This window comes from Chanodichthys erythropterus, chromosome 15 (assembly GCF_024489055.1).
Source record: "Chanodichthys erythropterus isolate Z2021 chromosome 15, ASM2448905v1, whole genome shotgun sequence".
Taxonomy (NCBI): domain Eukaryota; kingdom Metazoa; phylum Chordata; class Actinopteri; order Cypriniformes; family Xenocyprididae; genus Chanodichthys; species Chanodichthys erythropterus.
The window spans coordinates 18,604,635-18,629,375 of record NC_090235.1 but is presented as its reverse complement, the minus strand read 5'-3'; the positions used below and the strand labels follow the sequence as shown (position 1 = coordinate 18,629,375).

The 24,741-nt window shown below is 39.4% G+C and overlaps 1 protein-coding gene across 1 annotated transcript in view; it reads right to left on the bottom strand.

The window, feature by feature from the left end:
- The window catches only part of csmd3b (CUB and Sushi multiple domains 3b), a 514,670-nt gene that overhangs the window by 178,689 nt on the left and 311,240 nt on the right, over nucleotides 1–24,741 (bottom strand). The window contains exons 17-21 of the mRNA XM_067361816.1: nucleotides 24,489–24,676; nucleotides 18,997–19,185; nucleotides 16,246–16,362; nucleotides 15,354–15,569; nucleotides 14,198–14,386 (exon numbers count right to left, since the gene is read on the bottom strand). Coding sequence (XP_067217917.1) covers nucleotides 14,198–14,386; nucleotides 15,354–15,569; nucleotides 16,246–16,362; nucleotides 18,997–19,185; nucleotides 24,489–24,676 — 899 coding nt within the window. The remainder of the gene's footprint in view (nucleotides 1–14,197; nucleotides 14,387–15,353; nucleotides 15,570–16,245; nucleotides 16,363–18,996; nucleotides 19,186–24,488; nucleotides 24,677–24,741) is intronic.

Sequence of the window (24,741 nt, the reverse complement as noted above, 5' to 3'; positions counted from 1 at the left end):
GTTACCTTTTAGCAAGTATGAAGGATTTTTAAGGATGATGACACTTAAACACAGTATTATCCGTCCCTCTAGTCAATGGCAGACCTGGTCGTAAACATCATCATTCTAGTAAAATCACAAACATAAAATACCACGGTTACTCATATACTATCTACTGAAATGCATGAGATTTTAATTATTCAAAAAAGTGAGTCAAGTGAGATTCAAACTTGTGACCTCACACACTTAAGGCAAGGATTATTCCTCTGAACATGAGTTCATGCTTGAGGCAGGGACTGAGAATCGCCCCTAAGACTCAAATCCTAGAATCGCCCCTGGCACAGACCTTAAGTCACTGGGGGAACTTTCAGAAAGTAACAAGTCTTCCATTTTTTGAAACACAGAACAGGTTTTATGCATACTTCACATATTACTCATGTCTGTGAAAGGAATACTGAGTGCCGGATTTTCCTGGCATAGGCGATATTGGCAGCTGCCAAGCATGGCAGCTTCCTCCACATGCCACTCCTGTACACATCAGACGTGCACTACAATTCTCCTGTTAAAGGTATAATATGCATTAAAATTTCCAAAAACCTCTAGAACAACCTACATTTTCCTGCCGGTAATGAGACTCAAACCCGTGGCTTTACAAGTCCGACTCTCTAACCATTAAGCCACATCTGCCCATATGGCGTCAAAACCCCCATACCCTCAGCTGTTAGTAGAAACCATGGAAAAATAGTACCCTTCCTGAAAAAATGCGGAAGTAGCAGTTGTAGCGTCAAAGCCGACCTTCTCTGGAAGCGTCTAGCAAGCCACAGTTGTTTGTTTTGCACATTTGCGATGGACCACAACTATTCATCATCGCTTGCTGCGGGTTCTGTCACCAAAGATAACCCCATAAAGTGAAAATACGTAGATAATACGTATACGTAGATGCCACATTCGACTGCGCCCGCCATCTTGGAATGGTCAGTGTGTCGTCAAACAGTAAGAATCAATAGTTGCGTCCCAAATGACGCACTATACACTATGCACTTATACACTATGTACTTGTGCACTATACACTCATCCATGTAGTGTGTGAATTGTATAAGGTTATTTTGTCATTTAACAACGGAGTCCAATCCTCCCTTCCCCTCCACTACGTAATTAAAGCTGCGACAGTTGAGTGCATTAAGTGTCCAACGTTCCACACTTCGTTTTTTCCGTTAAATAAGTGCATCATCCAGGTATTTAAAGTGCACTTTTTCTTTTTGGAATTTTTTGTGTGAATGCACTACTCGCACTATTTATACTTAAAAAAGTCATAGAATAGAGCATAAGTACGCAAATTCGGATGCACCTATAGATGCCACAACATTGCACAGCTTCTGGTTGTGAAACAGCAGAGATTTAAATTCCCAAAGAAATTAGATAATGATGTTGGGTTTGTGTTTGTTTATGTATTCATAACTCAACATTACAGCTATTTAAACTATGGTAACTTTTTAAGGTGTGTCATCTGATGCCTTCGTCTAGTTGTATTATGTTAGTTTAGCAAAATCATATGCTGAAGTCTATTGCAGATATAGATATTCATATATACGTCTAACTACAGTTGCAGATGCTCAGTCAACTTGCTCTCGAGTGTTGACAGACTGGATTTGACTGTTCCAATATGGCGGATGGCTTACGTATAGCGGCCTATAGAAACAACCGCTAATGAGGCATCTATGTGTATATATTTATGGCAGAGGTGAACACAACAACTCTCATGTTTCCATGCTCTGCCACTGTGTCATCAAGCTACGTCATTGTTATTGTTTTGAATAAAATGTGCGTTAACTTCAAAATATGCAGTGAGATACACACAGACATGCAGTTTCCAATTATAGATAGTTATTAAAAAAGAGTATGTTACTTCAGGAAATGAATTTTATTGTATACAAAATTACATTACCATTTAAAAATCTGGGTATCACTATGATTTTCTTTTTCTTTTTTTTTTTTGATACTTTACTTCAGCAAGGATGCATTGAATAAAACAAGTGAAAATAAACACATTTATAATGTTACAAAATATTCAAACAATTCTGTTCTAATGAGATTTATATTCAAGAAACCCTGAGAAACACACTATGCTGAAGTTTCTACACTATATCAAGTAGCATAACAGTGTTGAAGTGAATTACTGAGATAATAATAAATGTTTCTTGAATATCAAATCAGCAAATTATAAATACTTCTGAAGAATCATGTGACACTGAAGACTGGAGTAATGATGCTGAAAATGGAGATCTGCTTTCACAGAAAAAAAGTAGTTAAAATATTCCAAATATTCTAAAATATTTATTTTTATAATATATATCTTTGTCATTACACAACAAACACCAGCATCTGCGAGTATTACTCTCTTTCACAAGATACCACAATAAGCAATGATCAGCTGATTAAAGCGAATGCAACATCCTCTCAAAAAAATATAAATGTGGCCATTTAGAAAAATGGTCTCATTTAAAACGATTAAACGATGAATGAAGTGCATTGTGGAGCCTAACACTAATCCCTATTCTCTTGTAGACCATAAACAAAACATGCATCAATCAACCAAATGGTTTATACGCAGTGTTTAAATGTATGCGTATTAAATGGCTGCTGCAAACAAGTGTCTTGTTGCTAATCCAGTGAAAAGGATTCTTGGCTGTTGAATCGTCGTGTCTGATTTCTTTAAGCCAGTCTCTGGTGCCATGAAAGGCCAACCTGATAAGATCTGCTTCTGGTAAAAAGACAGGAGGGCTTTACTTTCTTTGGTGACAACATTATTTGTGGGGTATACAGAAAGGATTCAGTGTGCTCACGTAAGCCACTGAAGCTCTTTCAATCTTGTTTCTTCTAACGGTAAGGCTCCGCTCAATCGCTGGCGAGAGTTCAGGCAACAGTCACCAGATACAAATGTCCGCCACTATCAGATATTGCTGTTTGGACTGTATTTATTGTCAGCCTTTGTTGTCATGCCTGACTCTTGCTGGGTTTGCTTGGAAACAGACAAAAATGGTCCAGAAGGCTCAGTGAGGTAGAAGTGGATGTTTCAGCCCAAAAATATGGATGTAGTGTCTTTGACGTCACCGATAGGTTTCTGAAGAGCATTTTTGAAACCTAAAGCCGGCCGTTGCCATCTTGGCAGTGTGTCACTGCGTGCCACTCCTGGATAACAGGAAATGGGCAAAGAGGCGGGACGTGTGTGGAGCTGAGGTGACGTGACAGCAGCAGACAAACAGCTAGTGGTGACAGCAGCGGCAATCTACCTGTCACTCAAGTGGCCGCGCCCTTAATTATACAGAACTTTAAGGCTTAATATAATTTAAACGAATGAATTATAAAAAAAATTCACCACCCTCACAGTTTTCATGAAGGGCCAAAACCACAATTTGTACCAGGCTGTAAACATGTTTTTTCCTGCTGTAAAGTTGGGCATTTTAACATGGGGTTCAATGAGATTCTGCACTCTTTTGGAGCCTGTCCCTAGCGGCCAGTCGATGAATTGCAGTTTGAGTTCAAGAGAAATGGGGAGATGTTGCCATTTGGTTTTACCCAAACATTCTTCAACTGACCGGTAGAAAATGCAAAGCACTTCAGCATGAAATATGCAAAAAAATGCAAAAATGCAAAAATAGTCTATAGACTATAGAATAACACAAGACGCGTCACTCGTATTGTTTTGAATGGGAGAAAGTGTAACGTGCAATATGGCGGAACAAGTCCCGCCTTTTAAATAAGAGCCAATCGCTGACTGGTAAAGTCATCGCGTCACTTCAGCGGCCGTTAGAATCACCGGTTTCTATAGAAACATTCAGACGCGCATTTAGGTCTGCGCATGCGCGTTAGCTTGATCCAGCCTGAAAAATGCAGTTTTTTGTCATGATTCGAACGTTTAGAAACTAAATTTATGAGCCGGTTGTTGTTAGATTTCATTGGTGATTTCAAATATGAAATGTAATCGTAAGGATGGCTAACAGTTTTGGAGAATTTGATGTTTCCCCATTCAAAGAGATTGCATGATGCCCAGGATGCCCGAGAGGCGTTTCAAAGATGGCCGCCGAGTGAAATTACTTTTCTTAAAGGGACTTTGTATAGGCTCAGCGTTTAATAAATGTGGCACTCCTATTGAAAACAATTGGATAAATCCGCAAGGCTAAAAAAAAAAAAAAAAATGGCCTAAAGCTGAACCACATGGCTAACTTGGCTAACTAACTATTGAGAAAGGTCTTATAACAGCGCATGATAACTGCCAACTTTCAAACTTGTGCCATATTTAGGGCACTGGGCGATGATAAAAAAAAAAAAAAAAAAAAAAAAAAAAAAAGATTCTTTTGATTGAATATGAAACTCTTTTTCTTGTGTTAAATGTGAGCAAGCTTCCAGAAACTATAAAGTACTTTTAAAGTAAATATTTTTATTTATCTTCCCCTTGTTTCACAGACAAGGCTTAAGCTAGTCCTAGACTAAAATTCATGTTTGAGCTGTTTTAACTGAAAGCAACTTGTACTGAGATATCTTAATATATGTCGGTGTCATTGTTTTGTCTCAAGATGTACACCAGTAATGTTTTTTTGTTGTTGTTTTTTAGTAAAATTTATAAAACCTACTTAAATCCCCTAATTTAACTAAGGCCTAATCCTGGCTTAGGCTAAGCCCTGTCTGTGAAACCGGACCCTTGTTACATTACTTTAACTAATTAGAAAACCAAGTAAATTGAATTTAAAAATGGTTTAATTCACAGATTTCTGGTGCTCCGCAACCCTTGCTATCGCCATATAAATAGAAAAAAAAAAGATATAATCAGCAATGTAGGGACTGGTCACACACGGGAAAGCAAATTCTTGTTACCATAGTTATTCATTTCAAAAATAAAAAACCTTTAGAAAGAAAAAGCTATTTTTATTTTGACAGTCCATTGAATAAAAGAAGCTAAAATAAGATAAGAAACACATCTAAAAGAAATACATGTAAAATATTCCAAGCAAAAATATTTTGAAGGAAATATTTATAATGCAAATATGATTATCATAATAATTAAATAATCATAATAATTAAGCACAAAATATGACTTTAATTTGAACAAGTGCTAAAATGCAGGTTAGTGAAGCTGTGTGAACTGCGAATGAATTATGAATTATGAAAAGCTCCATTCATACAAACACCCTGCATTTGCATTATTCTTAGAGCCTTGAAATCCACATGCCTGATAAACCCACAAAGAATCAGCTGTAAACCTCTTGAATAGAACATGCCTGTAACCCTTCTGAGTTATACAACATCTCACACAAACACCCTCAGCATGAGCTTTCCAATATAAGGCTGAAATGATGAAAGGCAAAATAAAAGGCCTAGTATATCATAACCTGCATTTCCATCCAGCATGTCATCTGGCACAATAACATAATGAACTCTTTGATACAGCTCAGTGCCTACTGAGAGGCAATTTTGCTACCATTTCTTTCATAAGATAGAGGTGAGCAGACCGCCTCAAGTGGAAGGTGGTATTCAAACTCATCTGTGCATTTACCATCATCGAAGCATCATGGGGTTCAACATTGCTTAATTCCCTTGTAATTTGGCTGTGGAGATGCTGGAAAAATCAGATGGCCAGCGTAAGAAATGGTTTTCACTACAAATGATCCATTAGTATGGGGTTCAGCAAAGCCATGTTTCACTTTTCACTTTTTTCCCTTAAGACAGGGTTGTTTTGTGTTAATCTAGCTTAATCCTGGGAGTAAATAGTAAAAAACAGGTGGAAAGTGACTAGACGTTCCATCAGGGGACTTCGATATTTACCAGGCCTTGTAAACACAGGAAACAAGCACATCTGAAATTGGAGTGTTTGGGAAAAACAAATCAATTTGAAATGCAGCAGCAACGCAGGCAAAACATTGCTGAAATTGCTTTATGATGGAATATGACCTTCTGAACCACAGGAAACAAAACTGAAGGGAAACCAAAACTGATGAATCTGCAATGCAGTGTTTGTGTGGGTCAGAAGCTCGAACCTCTCTGACAGATAATCAGGTAAACTGAATTCTGAAACGCAATTTAAATTCCAAACACATCACACCTGTTCACACACCGTTTAGGAGGTGTGCCTCTGTGTGTGTCTTAAGAGCAAGTTGAAAGGGCTTATATAATCACACGTACCAAATAAATACTCATGTTCTTCACATTTTTCGAAGATGGACTTATCACGTAGCAAGGTCACCCCATAGCACAAACAGGAGCGGCACTGAGCCTCGATGAAAACAACTAATTTTTTATCTACTTATGCAAATGAGTGGACAGATAGACAGACAGAATGATGGACAGACAGACAGACAAATAGACAGATAGATAGATAGATAGATAGATAGATAGATAGAGAGATCGATAGATAGATAGATAGATAGATAGATAGATAGATAGATAGATAGATAGATAGACGACAGACAGACAGACAGACAGACAGACAGACAGATAGATAGATAGATAGATAGATAGATAGATAGATAGATAGATAGATAGATAGATAGATAGATAGATAGATAGACGACAGACAGACAGACAGACAGACAGACAGACAGACAGACAGACAGATAGATAGATAGATAGATAGATAGATAGATAGATAGATAGATAGATAGATAGATAGATAGATAGATAGATAGATAGATAGATAGATAGATAGATAGATAGATAGATAGATAGACGACAGACAGACAGACAGACAGATAGGTAGATAGAGACAGTTAGACAGACAGACAGACAGACAGACAGACAGATAGATAGATAGATAGATAGATAGATAGATAGATAGATAGATAGATAGATAGATAGATAGATAGATAGATAGATAGATAGATAGATAGATAGATAGAGACAGTTAGACAGACAGATTATAGACAGACAGACAGACAGACAGACAGACAGACAGACAGATAGATAGATAGATAGATAGATGACAGACAGACAGACAGATAGATAGATAGATAGATAGATAGATAGATAGATAGATAGACAGACAGACAGATGATAGATAGATAGACAGACAGACAGACAGATGACAGGCAGATATATAGACAGACAGACAGACAGACAGACAGACAGACAGACAGACAGACAGACAGATAGATAGATAGATAGATAGATAGATAGATAGATAGATAGATAGATAGATAGATAGATAGATAGATAGATAGATAGATAGATAGATAGATAGATAGATAGATAGATAGATAGATAGATGGATTGATCTTGCCATCCAGGCTTTCCTCCTAATTCCTCTTCTTGTCCTTACAGAGCACTAGGATGGATTAAGCTGGCTGAGACATTTTTCTTTTTTACTCGATGGTAATCAGCGGAAATCCCTTTGTTATCCTTTTACTCCTAAATTAAAAGCAAACTGCTTAATGCGGCACGAGATGAGATTTTGCCATTCTAAAGCCCTCAGGGAGCACGACACAAAAGTGATGTCACAGCTACCCAATCCCACTGTCAGACGACAGAATATTAAAAGGAGCAATATTGACATTTTCCATAAGCTTGATAGGCCTAAAGTTCACTCTAACTGCATTGTAACCCAATTACACTGATTAGAGGAGAGCCGTACTCTCTGTGGACGAGAGGAAGAATCAGAGGAAGAGGCTGCTGTAGTGAAAAGACAAAAGAGAGGAGGAGGAGACAGGCAACTGACATTGAAAGACATTGTAAGAAAGTTAAAAACCCTGCTGGGTGAAGCATGGGAAGACATCAATATAAAACGGACTGCAGAGTTTGTTTAACGCTCAGAACAAAACCAAGTACAGTATCTCCTCTGTAACACATCATTCACAAACCGGGCATTGATTGTTTTCTGCTGAATAGTCTTGAATAGTCCTGCTGTTCTCAGTCTCAACAGTATGTGAACAATTTTAAAGTATGTTCTCCATTACAATATGCTGAACCATTTTTGACCAATGGACTATCCGATGCACTTCCCACAGAGGTTTTCTGTCTACTGTCTGACATTGTTCTAGTTCAGCGAGATAAAATACCATTGGGTCACAAACTCACAAACTGACAATTATCAATTCAGTAATATAATTCTATGCTAAATAAAATAATTTAAAGCATTTGGTATAGAAAATACATGGCAAGTTAGTTTGTTAGCTCCAATTGCACAGTAAGCATTGTGATTTGTCCTACAGATGTGCAATTTGTGCAAGTTTTCTTTCCATCAGCAATATACAGCCTTTCTCTAGACGGAGTGCAGCTGCTTTTATCTCATTTACAGCACAAATTGTCTTTTGACTCTCTTAAGAAAACCATGCCTCAATATAAACTCTCTCACAGCTTTGCAAAACACACAGAGAAGAATTACGGATAAAACATTAAGAATGAATGATACATTTGGAGTCTGGATGTATAAGAGCATCTTCAATCACCCATTTGGTGAAAAACATATATATTAATACCACAGTTAGCACCGTATCTATTGGGGTAAAACTTTTTCACAAGTGAGACAGAACAAGACATTGAAGTCCATTTCCAAATGAGAAACTCCGGCAGTGCTTTAATCATGAGGATTCAGTTAATGTCTCTCCCTGGCATTTGCAATAGAAGCACTAAAGCCGAATGCATTAAAAATGTACAAGACGTGCCCTGTAAGATATAGCTTGCAACAAAGAAGCCTTAAAAATACAGATTTAATATCTATGCTAATGATAAAGCCTTCCTCTACAGCGAAAAAAGGAATGAACAAATGGTGGAAAACGAGCGGTCGTGAAAGTTTTGCCAGCTAGATCGACGGGATCAACATATTGAACCGTTTTTCACAGCTGCAATTAAAGTTTAGAATATATTATGAATTGCGAATGATATGAGGGATGGTTTCGCATGAATAATTGATATGACAATTATACATTCATAAAGCATGTCATCATATACTGAGAGTCATGTGACTGGGCCGCAACTCCCCTCGGAACATGATTTATCAATCTGTGCCTTTGGCTATGATGAATATGTACCAGCATGCAAATCAGCATTCTGACACATTCTAGAGTATCATTTTTATGAGGTAAACAGTGTGTTTGGTTTGAGCTACTCTGAATGTTTTTTTGCAATTTGTGTTCATTGGTGTTCATGGAAACAAAAAATGTGAACAGCATCTGTTCAGCCCTGGTAGATTAATAAAATTAATAATAAATTGTAATAATATTACAACCCCCCCTCATTAGTTACATATATTTTTTTTAAGTTAAGAAATTCTAAATTTAAATCTAAATTCAATTTTATACAATGTGCTCTTTGATGGTAACCAAATAATCCTAACAGAAACTCTTTTAAATTGGGATAGCAAAGGATTAAACACTACTAAATCCCCATCTTAACATTAACCTTACAAAAACATTATATAACACTTCATTTTAGCATTTATTCTCCCTTTTGAGTGTCATGGCAAAGTATGCTGGGAAATAGAAATCCCGGCCCAGTTTCGGGTAAATTTAAGTTTGTCTAAATTAAAAGAAACAAGCTTATAAAACTTAAAACAATAAAACAATTAGCATTACTTAAAATGTGTCAGTTTCATGAACTCAAAAGAAAAAGAAAGTTCTAAATACTCATAAAAGTTAATTTGACTGAACTAATTTGTTTAATTGGAGTTTGCCCTAGTCAAACCAATTCATTATTTTGAGTGTTAAGGTTTACAGTGTAGTATTTTGAAACAATAAATTAGACTCTTAGAAAAAAAGGTTCTATATAGAAGCTTAAAGTGTTCTGTTGGGCGCTATAAAATCTTTTTTGGGGGGTTCCATCATGGGATCATTTCATGGATTTAGTTTTAATTCATTTTGTTTTCATTTTTTATTTGAAACATTTTGAACAGTTCGTAAACATACTTTAATCACCAGAAAATCTGAAATAACCTGTTAAACATGAAAGTATAATTCAATCATTTATTTTTGGCATAAAGTGTTCTTTAAAATTCAATCTAGAACCCTGGAGTTCTAAATAGAACCCATATAGAGTGTAGTAAATATTACAATTAAGACCATATGACTGGGTTACTTGCATCCTTGACTAGCGACCATCTTGAACTGGCAAAAAAACATCCATTCATATCCAAAATATCCAGGGGAGAAAAGTCAATTTCATAATTTTAATAGTTCTATATATTTCAGAGTACACAGCTAATTTTGAATCACTGTCAATGTTTTGTTTGGTACCGAATGAACGTGTTATAACAGTTATAACATCTACTAGCAGGAACTGATGGGATCATGTTAACCTGTGAAACCCTTGGCTCCTGTCAAGGTTTCTTCCTAATGTACTTAAGAGTTTTTTCTCATTATGTTGTAAGAATGTGTGCAAGGCAACATTCTTAGTAAAGCTTATTTGAAACAAATTGTATTGTGAAAAGCTCTATACAAATCAATTAAACTAAATTGAAAACATCAGAGGATTTCAGCCTTGACTGTTTGTTTGTGTGATCATCTCTGCATCCATTATACAGCGCTGTGCATTATGACTTTAATTGAAATGCAGCCTGTATGAGCAGATTTCCATTCTTCTGAGTTTATATAAAAATACAGGTATATCTTCATGTTTAAAAACATTCTTGACCATCACACCCGTCACTTCTGACCGTGGTATAAATAGGCATTAATTGATGTTAATTCAATTCTTGACTATAAAACTTTTAATGCTTTACTAGCAAACTCCAAGGTGCTAAAAATATCAAACATAATTCGTACTTACATAGAGATGTAATACTGATTTATCACAATATAATCTCAACCATACAAAAGCAGCACCTTGTCTCGCATAATACGCGTTAACGCTCAAGTTAAACAATTAACTTCACGTTTAACAGTAAGTATGTGTCAGAGAAGATGCCCCGTGGTCTCTGAATGAGAAAAAGCATAATGTGCGATCAGATAATGTAATTCTTATGGCAACCCATGAACAGGCTTGGCTCAACTCATAAACGTCACCCGCATATGATTAATAGCACTATGAGAGAAAGATCGGAGGCTGCAGGAGACTTTACCAGTGCAAAGATTCATCTTGAGGAATAGATTAAAGAAGGCAAGGAGGAAAATAGCTGGCTCACTCTCGGTGGTTCTGCGTTGGCTTCAATGTGTTTCTCCTTGAACAGATCTGTGAGATTACTGTTGAAAAACTAATTGGAAGAACTTTAAAAGTTTAAAGCAGAAACGTGTAATTTCTGTGCCACCAGTCTCAATAAATGCAATTGCAAAAATGAATGAATGGGTTTTCTGAACACTCTCCTCGTCGGGCCAAACAGATAGTTGGACAGAGGGAGTTTTATGTCTATGTCATGTCTAACACACTTGCTTATTCTAACCCCTGGCCCTAATTGTTGCCTAGAAGGCCCATTTGTCTTTATTATTTTTAAAAAAAAGAACATTTATTTTTTTCTTTTGCAATGTAAAATCGATAGTTGTGATGGATGGGAGGGAAAGCTGAGGCCTGTGTTACTGTCAAGTGTTTTTGATTAATACATTGCCTTTGTCTACTTCCCCTCAAGTGGAAGGTATGGGTTTTAATCCAAAACTAAAAACCCCTCAGCTCCTCCAGGTGTTACAGTCACTGCTTGCAATCTCAGGAAACAGTAACCAGTGGCGGTTCTAGCTTGTATGGCACCCTGGGCGAACCCTCCACATCCTATACTTCTGACACCATGTCCTGGCCAGATGCGATGCAATAGGATTCCAGCGACAAGCTGTCTGTCCACACCAGACATGACACGACTACGAGAAGTGACAATTTCACTCAAAAATCACAGCCAATGGGGAATTTGAACACCTCAAACTCACTCCTCAAACCATTCCTGGACCATTTTTGCTTTGTGTCAGGAGCATTATCCTGCTGAAAGAGTCCACAGCCACCAGGGAATACCGTTTCCTTGAAAGGCTGTACATGGTCTGCAACAATGCTTAGGTAGGTGGTACGTGTCAAAGTAACTTCCACATGGATAGCAGGACTCAAGGTTTCCCAGCAGAACATTGCCCAAAGCATCACACTGCCTCCGCCGCCTTGCCTTCTTCCCATAGTGCATCCTGGTACCATGTGGTGCCTGGTGCCTTGTGGGAACACCCCACAAGAGCTGCAGTTTTGGAGATGTTCTGATCCAGTCGTCTAGCCATCACAATTTGGTCCTTGTCAAACTCACTAAAATCCTTACACTTGCTCATTTTTCCTGCTTCTAACACATCAACTTTGAGGACAAAATGTTCACTTGTTGCCTAATATATCCCATAACAGGTGCTGTGATGAAGAGATAATCAGTGTTATTCACTTCACCTATCAGTTGTGATGTTATGCCTGATCGGTGTACATCATATGCATAATTCACCCGCTATATTGCTAAATGAACCCGATTTTTCATCTCAACAGAAAAATATACCGGGATAACCTGGCTTCTCTTGAGACTCCCCTGCTTCGCGGCGTAGTTAATGATGTGCTAAAGCCCGCCCTCTACGTTGACGTGATTGGTTACAACATATTTGTTATGTAGAGAACAAACCGAGTCTTTGGTACACTGCAGTTTTAAAGAGTAAATACTCAGCAATGGTGTTGACTTATGAATTTGCACATGGTTTGTCTTAAAGCATATTAAAAAGCACCACATAGACATATAAACAACATAAAAACCTTGATTTTCACCACAGGGAAACAGAGTTTCATAATAATTGCGATCACATTGTTATCGTGAATTCTTTTGGGCACTACTGTATAATCATGTAGTGAAAATATGATATTGTGACAGTCCTAACCGACATGACATTCTGATGTGCAAATGAGCACATTGTTATTGTTTTTTTGTTTTTTTTTGTGTTCAGCTGCCAATGTCGCCCATATTTAAATCGACCACTGGATGTAACCTTGTTCGGATGTGATCCTGGATTTCCAGAACTGATTTGTTGTTTGGCACTGGACAATCCAACACCTAAAGAGAATATTGTGGGGATACAACCTCCTGGTTGAGATTAGAAAAATATAAATAAATAAATCGGAACACAAACAACCATGATAAATGCAGTTATTATTTTTTTCAATTAATGTGAAAAATGGCCGGTGACCCCTCATGACCAGAGAAAAGTGCAGCGACACTAGCAAACCTCCAAAAGTTCTCCATTATTATAATTGCTATTTTGTTTATGCCCCTGTCTTGTGACATGCATGGCTAACTTCCAATTGATGCCGCTTCAGCCCACTCCGTCTACGTCTGATGAATGCTTTATTGCCGAGGAGTCACTTACTGACAACGGTGAGCAAGATACACTGAGAGATACAATCAAGAAACACTGAAACATGACAATAGTGCTACTAAATCACTCCAAATGCTCTCAGCAGTATAGCCAGCCAAGCTGAATTGCGAAAGCGACTGTGAAGGAAGTTTGGAAATCCGCTTCTGTACTGGAGATTATTAGCTCTGGGAACCAAAATGGAAACATGACCCCTCTGCACGGCAACACGATGACTCTGTGTGTTTCCAGGGAAACAGCAGGAACCAATTACTCTATCATAATCAGGCTCGACTTCGAACCAACCAAAGAAAGTGACCGTGGTTATACTGGAGTAAACTGATGAAAAATCATGTTATCACTTACTCAGCTTCATGTCAATCTGTATGACTTTTCAAAAACTGTGACCGCCTCACACCGTGTCCTGACCAGATGCGATAAGATGCGACGTGACTACGAGACGTGACAAAATCAATCAAAAATCACAGCCAATCAGAAGAATGTGTGGGCGGAGTCTCTCTATGCACAAAATGCGTAAGCACATTATCAAATATTACACCATTTTAACATTATTGAAAATACATTCTGAGTGACTGAAACAGTCACTCAGAATGTATAGAACACGCTTGTGTGTTCACAGTTTGAATAGTTAGAATTGTTCATTGTACAAATGCACAGGTAGAACATACAAGTGTTCACAGTTCAAGTCTGAATTGATTTAACAACAGATTTATCATTTTTAGGTGAACCGTTCCTTTAAAGCACTCATTGTTTGAACCCCTCTGATTTATCCTCCATAAAAGCAAGTTCATCATTTCTGTCATCGGACCGACAGTCAATGTGAAAACGTCAGCATAATCTTTCTTTAGAATCAGCAATATGTCCATGTGGCATGCCATTTGGTAGTGAATTAAGAGAATAAAATTTTAAATGAATGAAAACAGCTGACAACGTACCAACACACCTTGGCAGAGGTGCGCTCCACATGCGCCGACCCCCTCCCAGGCAAATGATTTCTGGTGCTCCCTCCAGGCGGTAGCCCATATTGCAAGAGAAGGTGAGAGTATCTCCGATACCAAAGCTGTAACCATTACGGCGCCCAAAATGTGGCACTCCTGGATCCTCACACGGCTCCAAATTGTATTCTGAGAAAAAACAGAATTTGAAATTACACATAATTTTAAGTAATATGTATTCGGAATAAACATAATGAACATGTCAATTAATCTTCTTTTCCTTTTCTTGATTATATTTTAATTATAGCTCTATTTTTTTAAATTAATTTTATTTTTATATTTTTAAATTTTCATATATTTTATTTTTTATTTATTTTAAATTCATTTGTTTTTATTTTTATTAAATTCACCAATAGGCATTTCAATCACCTGCTGTTTCAGCATGAATCCTTAAGAGTTTTACAAAAATATTTAAATATTCTGACAAAATATGAGAAGATAGCATGAAAATGCATCTTATTCAGAAAAATAAATAAAATACTTGACATCAGGGTTATTATTATTAACTAAAACTATGACTATTAAAACATTTATGATCACTGAAATAAAGCTGAAATAAAATAAAATATTAGTTCTTAAACTAAATGAAAATTAGAAACGTTCCATTGACAGTAAATTAACCTAAAGTGCTAAAATGAAAACTAGAAATAAAAGCTAAAACTGAAATAAAAATAACCTAAACAGCAATTCACACACACACACATATATATATATATATATATATATATATATATATATATATATATATATATATATATATATATATATATATATATATATAAAATATATATATTAAATGACAAAAGCACATTTAACTGAACTAAACCAAATATAAAATAAAATAATATATACTTATATACTTATTAAATAATATATACTTATATACTATATTATATACTTTTATATACACTTATACAATAATAATAATAATAATAATAATAATTATTATTATTATTATTATTATTAATAATTAATTAACATGAAAACTAACAATATAAAAATAAAAGCTAATTCAAAATAACAATAAAACTGAAATAACACTGCTTGATGCATAACCTGTATAGGACTCAACTACTGTTCTCCAGGATGTCCTCACCTGAAAATGTGATGTTGAAACCTTCATAGGAGATAGAGAAGTCAGATATGAAGCGGAGCTGGGCCTTGAAGTTGCCATAGAGACCCGCATTGATGGGCAAGGGCAGTTCTGCACCCGTGAGGCGGGCGAGTGGCTGAACAAAACTCCCATTCTCAGTGATGAGCAGATAGTCATGATGATCCTCCAGGTGGAAGGTGTTAAAGGTGAACTGAACGCCTATTGGGGAAACAAAACCAATGCACAAATGAAGCATAGTTCAAGTTTCTGGTCAACTTCTGACTGTCCGGTAGAGCTTGGAGTAGGAAGAAAAAGGACAAAAAAGAGAGAAGAATAAAAGGAATGATCAAGCATTTAGGGTCAACTTCATTATACGAGGCAAAGGGGGACTTACTAAGGGTATAGCCTACTCATCATGAGAAGGGAGAACTTTTTTTCTCAGGCCCTGTGAATTTAAGCAACAGCCCTTGACTGAGGTCAAGTACTGTAGAACAAAGACAATTTGGATACTGACCCTTTTTTTGCCTTTATGTCAGAAAGAAAAAAGTGTATTTTTAGTTCCAACTGATCTGTCCACTAAACATAATGGCCTGCAAAATTGATATGCATTAGCAGCCATGGGAAATTAAAATTCAGAGGAACTTTCATTATTCTGAACTCAAAGGCTGAATAATGATATGTGAGAGTAGGGCATGGACGAGAACCTAAATCTGTATTCATGACGGTTTGTACCTACTGCTGACTTTAGCTAGACTATGTGATGGACTCGTGGAGCTTGCTTTTTACCCTATTATCAATTCATACTGCAGTATCTAGCATATCAAAATGAATGTTTATATAAGTTTCAATAAGTCTGGGACAAATTGTAGGCAAGACATATCAGTTGCTGTTTTACCTTTGCCATGGCTGACCTCCACAGTCCAGGTGCAGTTAAGGGAGCTGGGATAGACCTCAGGGTATCCGGGGGAAAGGATGGTGCCTCCCGGTCCTCGAACATCACCCCCACAGAGCGCTACAGGGCAGAGGGAGTAAAGTACTTACTTAAACAGACCTTTCACTTACATTCAATAGATGCAAATCAAACTACACAACCATAAAGGATTTCACTCTTCTATCAGCTTGTATACTGGGCTTATCAGCTAGCATGTCAAAGATTAATTAACATCTGCATCTTGGTTCCTAGTGACTGAAACTTCTAAGCACTTGCACACGCTACCGTTTAAGAGTTTGGGGTCAGTACGATAGAAATTAATACATTTATTCAGCAAGGATACATTTAAATAGATCAAAAAAGACAGTGAAGCCATTTATAACATTAATGCCGTTCTTTTTAACTTTCTATTCATTAAATGACCCAGATTTCCACAAAAGCAGCATAACTGTTTTCAACATTTATAATAAGAAATGTTTCTTGAGCAGGAAAATGTCAGAGTCTGTTTCTATCTATTAGTTTCCCTTCCATATTTGTTGCGTGTTCATTTCAGTTCCCTGTGTTCATAGGTGCGTTCACGGCATGTCGTAATTATGAGATTCCAACTTGAAAAAGTGTTCACGTCCTTGTAGAACTCCAAACTACAGCTTGTAAACTGGGAATATTCATAGTGTTCATACTTGTACCACGTGGCCACTGCAGATTTATTTGGTGTTGCCTTGGTGTTGCATAATTCCCACAGCTTAAGACAGTAGAATATCATGTGTTATTATGACATTATGTGAATGCAGCACATTTCCCTTATTTGTTGTCATGGTTACGGTTTGCTTTGTGCACCTGTTTCTTGTTCGGTTAATTTTCTCCTGTGTATTTAAGTCCTCAGTTTTATGCTACAATCTAAAAAATGCTGGCTTAAAAACAACCCAATTTGGGTTGAAAATGGACAAACCCAGTGGTTGGGTTAAATGTTTGCCCAACGTGCTGGGTAGTTTTATTTAACCCAACTATTGTTTAAAAATGACTATATGGCTGGCTTAAAATTAACCCAAAATAGGTTGGAAATTAAAAATCAGACACATAATTTCTAGAAGCAACAATGATAATCAAAAGGTGAACATTTATTAATAAGCAATTTAATATTTTTTTATTGTTTATTATTTATTAAACATATTAATAACTGTTCATTTATTAAACATATTAATAAATGTTAATTTCCAACATACTTTGGGTTTATTTTAAGCAAGCAAAACAGTAATTTTTAAACAACAGTAGAGTTATCAACTGATACTGGGTTAAAGCAACCCATTTACGGAGTTAATTTTCAACCCAGCATTTTTTAGACTGTACTCCTTGTCCAGTGTTGTCTTTGTGTGTATGCCAAAACTGTTATGTTTGTTTACTCCTGAGATTCCGTTATAAACATCATCTTTTTGTTTTTGTCTATAAATAAAGTTAAACAACTGCTTTCAGATCTACTTCTCCATCTCTTCTTCCTTTGCCCGGCCAGAAGTTAAACAAATCATCATATTAGAATGATTTCTGAAGGATCAGGTGACACTGAAGACTGGAGTAATGATGCTAAAAATTCAGTTTTGCATCAGAGGAATACATTAAATTTTAAAATATATTAATATAGAAAAACAGTTATTTTAAATTGTAATACTATTTCACAATTTTACTGTATTTTGATCAAATAAATGCAGCCTTGATGAGCATAAGAGACTCTTTTAAAAACATAAAAAGGTCTTACTGACCCAAATGTTTCAATGTTAATGTATATTATGTACCCATGACAATCCAGTGGGGTCCAAAAATCTGAGACCATAATTGGAAACACCAATTCAATTAGTACCAATTAAATTCCTTCCATTACAAATGTAAGTGAAAAAGCTTATCAAAATCTTAAAATCAGACCTGGGCAAAAGGGAGTCAAGATGTAACTCTATTCAATGTATGGCTTTCATAAAGTAAATATGCCTTGCATAGTTCCATCCATCAGTCATAAAAATACAGTCTGAAACTTATGGTCGGAAACTTCACCCCTCCCTCACCTCATACAATGCATGCTCTATTTTTATCAGTGTCCATGCACTTCTTTCTTAAACAAACACTGCATGGTGCTCAGTGGAGAAAGCATCTACAGTATCCACAGACCTGTTACCTCAGACAGCAGTGCAGGCAGGTGCATGCCTCTAATGTATGCTGCATTAAGAGCCCATGGAAGTGAGATGACTGCGCAGTAAAAAGTGCCCCTGGATGTCTAATCTGGTGAGCGCATCAGTTCCTATCAGCTAAAGCAGCCTTCACAGCAAATTGCCTCTCAGAGTCCTCCTCAGCGACGAACTAATGGCCTTGCATTGAATCACATTGTTTCAGTTTAGCTGCCTTAGAGAAGGGAAAGCGAAAGAATGTAATCAAATAGCCGAAGGACAGGCGGCCTAAGAAGCTCTGACAGGGCAAGACATAGGTAACGTCTTTCATCCAGCGTTCAGTGGAGGTTTCGTTGCCAGCACAAGCCTGCTGTTTAGCACTGTCCTGCTTTAGTAATACGGTCTATTAAGGCCTCTTTGTCTCTGACTCTGAACCTCTTTTATTCAAGATGTAAATTGACACGTCACCTTTTTCCTTTAAGAACAGTTTCATTGATCAGTAAAGCCACAAGGATTCACAGTGCTTTTTTTTTTTTTTTTACTACGAATGTCTCAGGAGACCAACCGTCACAGGTGGGTAGTGGGTGGCTCCACCAGTGGTTCTTTTCACAAACTAATGGCTCTTCGTGGCTGAGACGATATCCTGAGTCGCAGCCGAAAGACACGGTGGAGCCGATGGAGAAGTCCTGGCCGTAACGAAGGCCGTTAACTGGAATCCCTGGATCCAGGCAGGAGTAGGCATCTATTGTTACACCTAGGAATAGTCAGTTACAAAAGAAGATAGAAGTTACAAAACGGTGTATTTTAAGAGCATCTTTCTGCCCTATAATGCTGCTCTATACTAACAAAAAGGGGTTAAAAGTGAAGTATGCAAGATTTTTAATGTTAAAATACATTCTCTTAATCCAGTTTATTGTTCACTGACTATTATTAGTATGTCATTCACTGGTTTATCTCCCCCAAAAGTGCAAGCATTGAGCCCTCCAGGCACCATCAAAACATTGAGAGCTGTTCACTCACATCAGTTAATCTCTTTCCACCTCAACCAATAGCGTGAGTTTGGGGCGTGGCTACTGTAGCAGACGGAGACTTTGGGATGTGGCTACTGTAACAGATGGAGAGTTTGGGGCATGGCTACTGTAACAGATGAGGAGTTTGGGGCATGGCTACTGTAACAGATGGAGAGTTTGGGGCGTGGCTACTGTAGCAGACGGAGACTTTGGGATGTGGCTACTGTAACAGATGGAGAGTTTGGGGCATGGCTACTGTAACAGATGAGGAGTTTGGGGCATGGCTACTGTAACAGATGGAGAGTTACTGTAACAGATGGAGAGTTTGGGGCATGGCTACTGTAACAGATGGAGAGTTTGGGGCATGGTTACTGTAACAGATGGAGAGTTACTGTAACAGATGGAGAGTTTGGGGCATGGCTACTGTAACAGATGAGGAGTTTGGGACTTGGCTACTGTAACAGATGGAGAGTTACTGTAACAGATGGAGAGTTTGGGGCGTGGCTACTGTAACAGATGGAGAGTTACTGTACCAGATGGAGAGTTTGGGGTGTGGCTACTGTAACAGATGGAGAGTTTGGGGCATGGCTACTGTAACAGATGGAGAGTTTGGGGCGTGGCTACTGTAACAGATGAGGGGTTTGGGGCATGGCTACTGTAATAGATGGAGAGTTTGGGGCATGGCTACTGTAACAGATGGAGAATTACTGTAACAGATGGAGAGTTTGGGGTGTGGCTACTGTAACAGATGGAAAGTTACTGTAACAGATGGAGAGTTTGGGGCGTGGCTACTGTAACAGATGGAGAGTTACTGTAACAGATGGAGAGTTTGGGGTGTGGCTACTGTAACAGATGGAGAGTTACTGTAACAGATGGAGAGTTTGGGGTGTGGCTACTGTAACAGATGGAGAGTTTGGGGCGTGGCTACTGTAACAGATGAGGAGTTTGGGGCATGGCTACTGTAACAGATGGAGAGTTTGGGGCATGGCTACTGTAACAGATGGAGAGTTACTGTAACAGATGGAGAGTTTGGGGCGTGGCTACTGTAGCAGATGGAGAGTTTGGGGCATGGCTACTGTAACAGATGGAGAGTTACTGTAACAGATGGAGAGTTTGGGGTGTGGCTACTGTAACAGATGGAGAGTTTGGGGCGTGGCTACTGTAACAGATGAGGAGTTTGGGGCATGGCTACTGTAACAGATGGAGAGTTTGGGGTGTGGCTACTGTAACAGAAGGAGAGTTTGGGGCTTGGCTACTGTAACAGATGGAGAGTTTGGGGCGTGGCTACTGTAACAGATGAGGAGTTTGGGGCATGGCTACTGTAACAGATGGAGAGTTTGGGGTGTGGCTACTGTAACAGAAGGAGAGTTTGGGGCTTGGCTACTGTAACAGATGGAGAGTTTGGGGCATGGCTACTGTAACAGAAGGAGAGTTTGGGGCTTGGCTACTGTAACAGATGGAGAGTTTGGGGCGTGGCTACTGTAACAGATGGAGAGTTTGGGGCGTGGCTACTGTAACAGAAGGAGAGTTTGGGGCGTGGCTACTGTAACAGATGGAGAGTTTGGGGCGTGGCTACTGTAACAGAAGGAGAGTTTGGGGCTTGGCTACTGTAAAAGATGGAGAGTTTGGGGTGTGGCTACTGTAACAGGTGGAGAGTTTGGGGCGTGGCTACTGTAACAGGCGAAGAGTTTAGGGCATGGCTACTGTAACAGAAGGAGAGTTTGGGGCTTGGCTACTGTAACAGATGGAGAGTTTGGGGCTTGGCTACTGTAACAGATGGAGAGTTTGGGGCGTGGCTACTGTAACAGGCGAAGAGTTTAGGGCATGGCTACTGTAACAGAAGGAGAGTTTGGGGCTTGGCTACTGTAACAGATGGAGAGTTTGGGGCTTGGCTACTGTAACAGATGGAGAGTTTGGGGGGTGGCTACTGTAACAGGTAGAGAGTTTGGGGCGTGGCTACTGTAACAGATGGAGAGTTTGGGGGTGGCTACTGTAACAGGTAGAGAGTTTGGGGCGTGGCTACTGTAACAGGCGAAGAGTTTGGGGCGTGGCTACTGTAACAGACCAAGAGTTTGGGGCGTGGCTACTGTAGCAGATGGAGAGTTTGGGCGTGGCTACTGTAACAGACTGAGAGTTTGGGGCGTGGCTACTGTAACAGACTGAGAGTTTGGGGGGTGGCTACTGTAACAGGTAGAGAGTTTGGGGCGTGGCTACTGTAACAGGCGAAGAGTTTAGGGCATGGCTACTTTAACAGAAGGAGAGTTTGGGGCTTGGCTACTGTAACAGAAGGAGGGTTTTGGGCTTGGCTACTGTAACAGATGGAGAGTTTGGGGGGTGGCTACTGTAACAGGTAGAGAGTTTGGGGTGTGGCTACTGTAACAGGTGAAGAGTTTAGGGCATGGCTACTGTAACAGAAGGAGAGTTTGGGGTGTGGCTATTGTAACAGAAGGAGAGTTTGGGGGGTGGCTACTGTAACAGGTAGAGAGTTTGGGGTGTGGCTACTGTAACAGAAGGAGAGTTTGGGGGGTGGCTACTGTAACAGATGGAGAGTTTGGGGCGTGGCTACTGTAACAGAAGGAGAGTTTGGGGCTTGGCTACTGTAACAGAAGGAGGGTTTTGGGCTTGGCTACTGTAACAGATGGAGAGTTTGGGGTGTGGCTACTGTAACAGGTGAAGAGTTTAGGGCATGGCTACTGTAACAGAAGGAGAGTTTGGGGTGTGGCTATTGTAACAGAAGGAGAGTTTGGGGGGTGGCTACTGTAACAGGTAGAGAGTTTGGGGTGTGGCTACTGTAACAGGTGAAGAGTTTAGGGCATGGCTACTGTAACAGAAGGAGAGTTTGGGGGGTGGCTACTGTAACAGATGGAGAGTTTGGGGCGTGGCTACTGTAACAGACCAAGAGTTTGGGGCGTGGCTACTGTAGCAGATGGAGAGTTTGGGCGTGGCTACTGTAACAGACTGAGAGTTTGGGGCGTGGCTACTGTAACAGACTGAGAGTTTGGGGGGTGGCTACTGTAACAGGTAGAGAGTTTGGGGCGTGGCTACTGTAACAGGCGAAGAGTTTAGGGCATGGCTACTTTAACAGAAGGAGAGTTTGGGGCTTGGCTACTGTAACAGAAGGAGGGTTTTGGGCTTGGCTACTGTAACAGATGGAGAGTTTGGGGGGTGGCTACTGTAACAGGTAGAGAGTTTGGGGTGTGGCTACTGTAACAGGTGAAGAGTTTAGGGCATGGCTACTGTAACAGAAGGAGAGTTTGGGGTGTGGCTATTGTAACAGAAGGAGAGTTTGGGGGGTGGCTACTGTAACAGGTAGAGAGTTTGGGGTGTGGCTACTGTAACAGAAGGAGAGTTTGGGGGGTGGCTACTGTAACAGATGGAGAGTTTGGGGCGTGGCTACTGTAACAGACCAAGAGTTTGGGGCGTGGCTACTGTAGCAGATGGAGAGTTTGGGCGTGGCTACTGTAACAGACTGAGAGTTTGGGGCGTGGCTACTGTAACAGACTGAGAGTTTGGGGCGTGGTTACTGTAACAGATGGAGAGTTTGGGGTGTGGCTACTGTAACAGACTGAGAGTTTGGGGCGTGGCTACTGTAGCAGATGGAGAGTTTGGGCGTGGCTACTGTAACAGATGGAGAGTTTGGGCGTGGCTACTGTAACAGACTGAGAGTTTGGGGCGTGGCTACTGTAACAGACTGAGAGTTTGGGGGGTGGCTACTGTAACAGGTAGAGAGTTTGGGGCGTGGCTACTGTAACAGGCGAAGAGTTTAGGGCATGGCTACTTTAACAGAAGGAGAGTTTGGGGCTTGGCTACTGTAACAGAAGGAGGGTTTTGGGCTTGGCTACTGTAACAGATGGAGAGTTTGGGGGGTGGCTACTGTAACAGGTAGAGAGTTTGGGGTTTGGCTACTGTAACAGGTGAAGAGTTTAGGGCATGGCTACTGTAACAGAAGGAGAGTTTGGGGTGTGGCTATTGTAACAGAAGGAGAGTTTGGGGGGTGGCTACTGTAACAGATGGAGAGTTTGGGGCGTGGCTACTGTAACAGACCAAGAGTTTGGGGCGTGGCTACTGTAGCAGATGGAGAGTTTGGGCGTGGCTACTGTAACAGACTGAGAGTTTGGGGCGTGGCTACTGTAACAGACTGAGAGTTTGGGGCGTGGTTACTGTAACAGATGGAGAGTTTGGGGTGTGGCTACTGTAACAGACTGAGAGTTTGGGGCGTGGCTACTGTAAGAGACTGAGAGTTTGGGGTGTGGCTACTGTAACAGACTGAGAGTTTGGGGTGTGGCTACTGTAACAGATGGAGAGTTTGGGGCGTGGTTACTGTAACAGACAAAGAGGTTAGGGCGTGGCTACTGTAACAGACAGATTTTGGGGCATGGCTGCTGTAACAAAAGAGTTTGGGGTGTGGCTACTGTAGAAGGCAGAGTCAGAGGGTGTTTAGCTGCTGTGGAACCATGACTGACTGACGTGTTACATGGGAAAAGACATTCAACTTCAGATACAGAAATGCAAGACAAAATTTGCTGCATTTAGACCTTCAAAGATTAAACTTCAAAGCAAACATGTGATGAAATGCGCTACAATGGACGCTTCAATACCATACATCATCATATTGCACCCGTTCAGAAAAGCAAATGTAGCCGTTTATAATGTATACTTTGATGTGCCTCAAACAGGTGTGGCGAGACGCTCGCTTTACTCTGGAAAGATCAAAGCTTATTAATGACACATAGGAACACAGCTAAAAGTATTATATTACTTAAAAGTATAAGTATAATAGTATAATAAAAGTATAATATTGTTGGAATTTTATTGAAAGTCGTCTACTTTTTACCCGTTGAGACATGCCTACACAAGCACCCGTATAAGTTTGCGATTTCTGAGTTGGGGGAGGGCTGAGGCATAAAAGGGACATTTGCAAATTGGTTTGAAAATATGCTTTATTTATGTAATTCCGCTAGGTGCCACTAATGTTGCAGAAACTACATAATTCACATACTTTCAAATGGCAAGTTCTGAAATTGTGGAAAGGTTACTGTACACTCACTTTCATACAGGATCTTGAAGCCACTGTTTGAGCGGCTGTTGTCAGTGGTGAAAAGCATGTACAGGTGGTTGCCGCTGCTGAATAGGAACTGAGGCACCTGGGTACCGTTGAACGAGCCAATCAGAGGAGAGAGAAGATTGGGTCCGTCGTGAAGCTCCAGCAAATCACAATTCAACTCTGTCTGAAATCTTGTTGGAGAAATGGAGAATAATTAAATGTCTTTGCAGATAATGACACAAATACACTACTGTTC